The sequence below is a fragment of the Monodelphis domestica genome, chromosome 5 (genome assembly GCF_027887165.1).
Source record: "Monodelphis domestica isolate mMonDom1 chromosome 5, mMonDom1.pri, whole genome shotgun sequence".
Lineage (NCBI taxonomy): Eukaryota > Metazoa > Chordata > Mammalia > Didelphimorphia > Didelphidae > Monodelphis > Monodelphis domestica.
The window spans coordinates 219,399,317-219,402,214 of record NC_077231.1 but is presented as its reverse complement, the minus strand read 5'-3'; the positions used below and the strand labels follow the sequence as shown (position 1 = coordinate 219,402,214).

Sequence of the window (2,898 nt, the reverse complement as noted above, 5' to 3'; positions counted from 1 at the left end):
GCTACTTCTAACATAAACTGACGTGAACCTTGATGAAGGATGAACAACTAATCTAAGAGTCATGTAGGCAACTCTTTAAAAAATATAAGTTGCAACAAAGAAATTGAACCACACTGGTAGAGGTATTTTCCTCATCCTGGATTTCCTATATGAATGAATGAGCTGATGCCAAGAAAGGCAGAGTCCATTTACAACCCACACTCAAAAATCTCTGAATATATCATGGAGAAAGACCACCAGTTTTCTTCATCTATAGAGATGATACTTTGTCATTGACCAGACATCAAACATTGACAAAATTAGGATGAATATGAGTAATACCCCCAAGGAGATTATTCAATATATAATGTGTGATTGAAAGAAGCAGGAATTAGGAAAATTATAATATAAATTTGTTCTTGCCAAAGAATTATTAAATCACAGTTTCACCTACAATGGACACACATAATCATGCACACTCATTCTACTATTTTTATGTTCCTGAAAATGTAATATTTATCACTAATTTTTGAGAAATGTATCAATATTCCAGATTTGATTAAATATTTCCAGAAATACTCATTCTCCAGGGCCTTTGCTTGGATGACTGAGTCAAGGGTCAAAGGACAATTACAAAAATTACATATTTACTCTGCATTAGAAAATTATACTGTGCTGCCAGCATTTTCTTATTACACTGGTCCTTTTGTATCTAGGTACATCTAAAATATACAGAGTTCCATGTGACTTCCTTCCTTACCAGTCCAATAGATGGAAATGCTACTCTCTTCAAAGGAATCTCTTCATTTGGGTGGGTTATTTTAAATTTTTCTTTGAAAACTTGCTAGCTGGTATAAAATATTTACATAGGCTAAGAGAAGCAAACACACATATAGGTATATGAATATATATGTATATATATGTGTGTGTGTGAACACACAGATTTCATTTTACTGTACAGTTTAGTAGTATGAGATCCAATATAACTTGCTATTATAATGACAACAGTCACATTTTTTGAGCAATTTGTTAGGATTTTAGAGTCTGACAAGACTTTCATGATGATCTCGTCTTCCCCAAAACTCTCTTCAAGGCACCTTTTACTTCATTGTTCCTCAGACTATATATAAGGGAGTTCAGCATGGGATTAAATAGGCTATGGAATAGGAGAAGATATTTCTTTTGTCCTTTGTGGCTTCCATGCTTGGGTCCAATGTACATAATGATGGCGGTGCCATAGAAAAGTCCTACTACACAGAGATGAGAAGAGCAAGTAGAGAATGCCTTTTGTCTCCCCTCTTTTGACTGCATATGCAGGATTGCACTGATGATTCGTATATAGGAGATCACAATTGAAGAAAGGGGCCCCACCAATACAGAAGCAGCCCCTGCCAAGACCAGAATCTCATTGATGTGGGTATCAGCACAGGCAAGTCTGAGAACTGCTATGATTTCACAAAAAAAGTGGTTGATTTTTTGAGAACCACAGAATGGCAGCGGCAATAATAAAAATAGATGAACCAAAGCCAAAAGGCATCCAAGGACCCAAGAAGTCAGGGCAAGGGTGATACATACTCTCCAGCTCATGATGACAGAGTACCTGAGGGGGTGGCAGATTGCCACATAGCGATCATAAGACATCACCACTAAGAGAAGACATTCTGTGTGTGCAAAAGTCAAAAAGAGAAAAGTCTGTGTTATGCATCCTGCATAGGAGATGGGCTTAATTGGGTCTAGTAGGTTTGCTAGCATCTGGGGCACAGTGTTGCAGGCATAGGAAATGTCAACAATGGCCAAATGTGAGAGGAAGAAATACATGGGAGTACGGAGTCGGGAATCCAGACATATAAGTCCAAAGATTACTCCATTCCCCATCAGAGTGAAGGCATATAGCAGAGAGAAGAGCCCAAACAGGAACATCTGTATGTCATGTCCAACAGGAAATCCCATCAAAATGAATTCCTTGACTAACGTCTGATTCATACTTCTGTGACAGAAACAAAAAGATTGCGAAAGTCCAGTAAATGAGAGATGTCTGCATTAAGCATTGTTTGGTGCATTTAGGATAGGGTATGGAATACTTTTAATGACCTTATTGTGACATTATTAAAATTCCTAAAATTTCATTGGTATTTTATTTCCAAAGACCCCAACTACTGGAGAAACCAATTAGCTAACAAAAACTCCTAGAAAAATCAGAAAACTCTGGCAAAGATTAGATATAGTCTAGGAATTGATATCATATACCAAGAAAAGTTCATAGAAAATACTACAACTGTGGATAGAGGAAGGTGATAAATACAAGGAATAGAAAAGATCATAACAGATAAAATGACAACCTTCATTATATAACATTGAAAAGGTTTAGCACAAATAAAATCAATGCTGATAAAAGTAAATGGAAAATAGTTGACTGGGAAAAACATCTTTCCAGCAAATTCCTCTGTTAAAAGATTACTTTCTAAGACATAAAAGTAATTAACATATATTTATATTTAAGAATGATTCTCTCCCCAATGTATAAATATTGAAAAATATAGTCAACTCTCAAAGAAAGAAATCTAAGGTAATAAAAGGTATACAAAATTACTAATAGCTAGAGAAATGAAAATCAAACAAATTTGAGGTTATACTGTAATGTTGTAGAGGAGACATGGGAAAAAGTCTGCAGCTCTCCTCCACAACATTACAATACCTCACATTCATCAGATTATAAACCATTAAATTAAAAATGAAAAAAAAAAGTTAGAAGAATTGTGTATAAACAGGCAGGGAAAATTTGTACAATAACAATGACATTATCAAGGACAAACACATAAGAAATATTTAAGAAGTCTGATCAATATAATGACTAACCTGGATTCCTTAAAATTAGTTAAGAAAATGATAACCACCTCCTGACAATGAAATGAGGAACTC

At 35.0% G+C, this 2,898-nt stretch overlaps 1 protein-coding gene across 1 annotated transcript; it reads right to left on the bottom strand.

The window, feature by feature from the left end:
- Positions 1 to 510: 510 nt before the first annotated feature.
- Positions 511 to 2,004, bottom strand: LOC100616766 (olfactory receptor 13-like). The gene has a single exon (XM_007504507.2). It carries the CDS (start codon positions 1,960 to 1,962, stop codon positions 1,036 to 1,038), a length of 927 nt encoding a protein of 308 aa, XP_007504569.1. The 5' UTR covers positions 1,963 to 2,004; the 3' UTR covers positions 511 to 1,035.
- Positions 2,005 to 2,898: the final 894 nt, after the last annotated feature.

Coding starts and splice junctions, on each gene's coding strand:
- LOC100616766 (XM_007504507.2), bottom strand. CDS start 1,962: ATGAATCAGACGTTAGTCAAGGAATTCATTTTGATGGGATTTCCTGTT.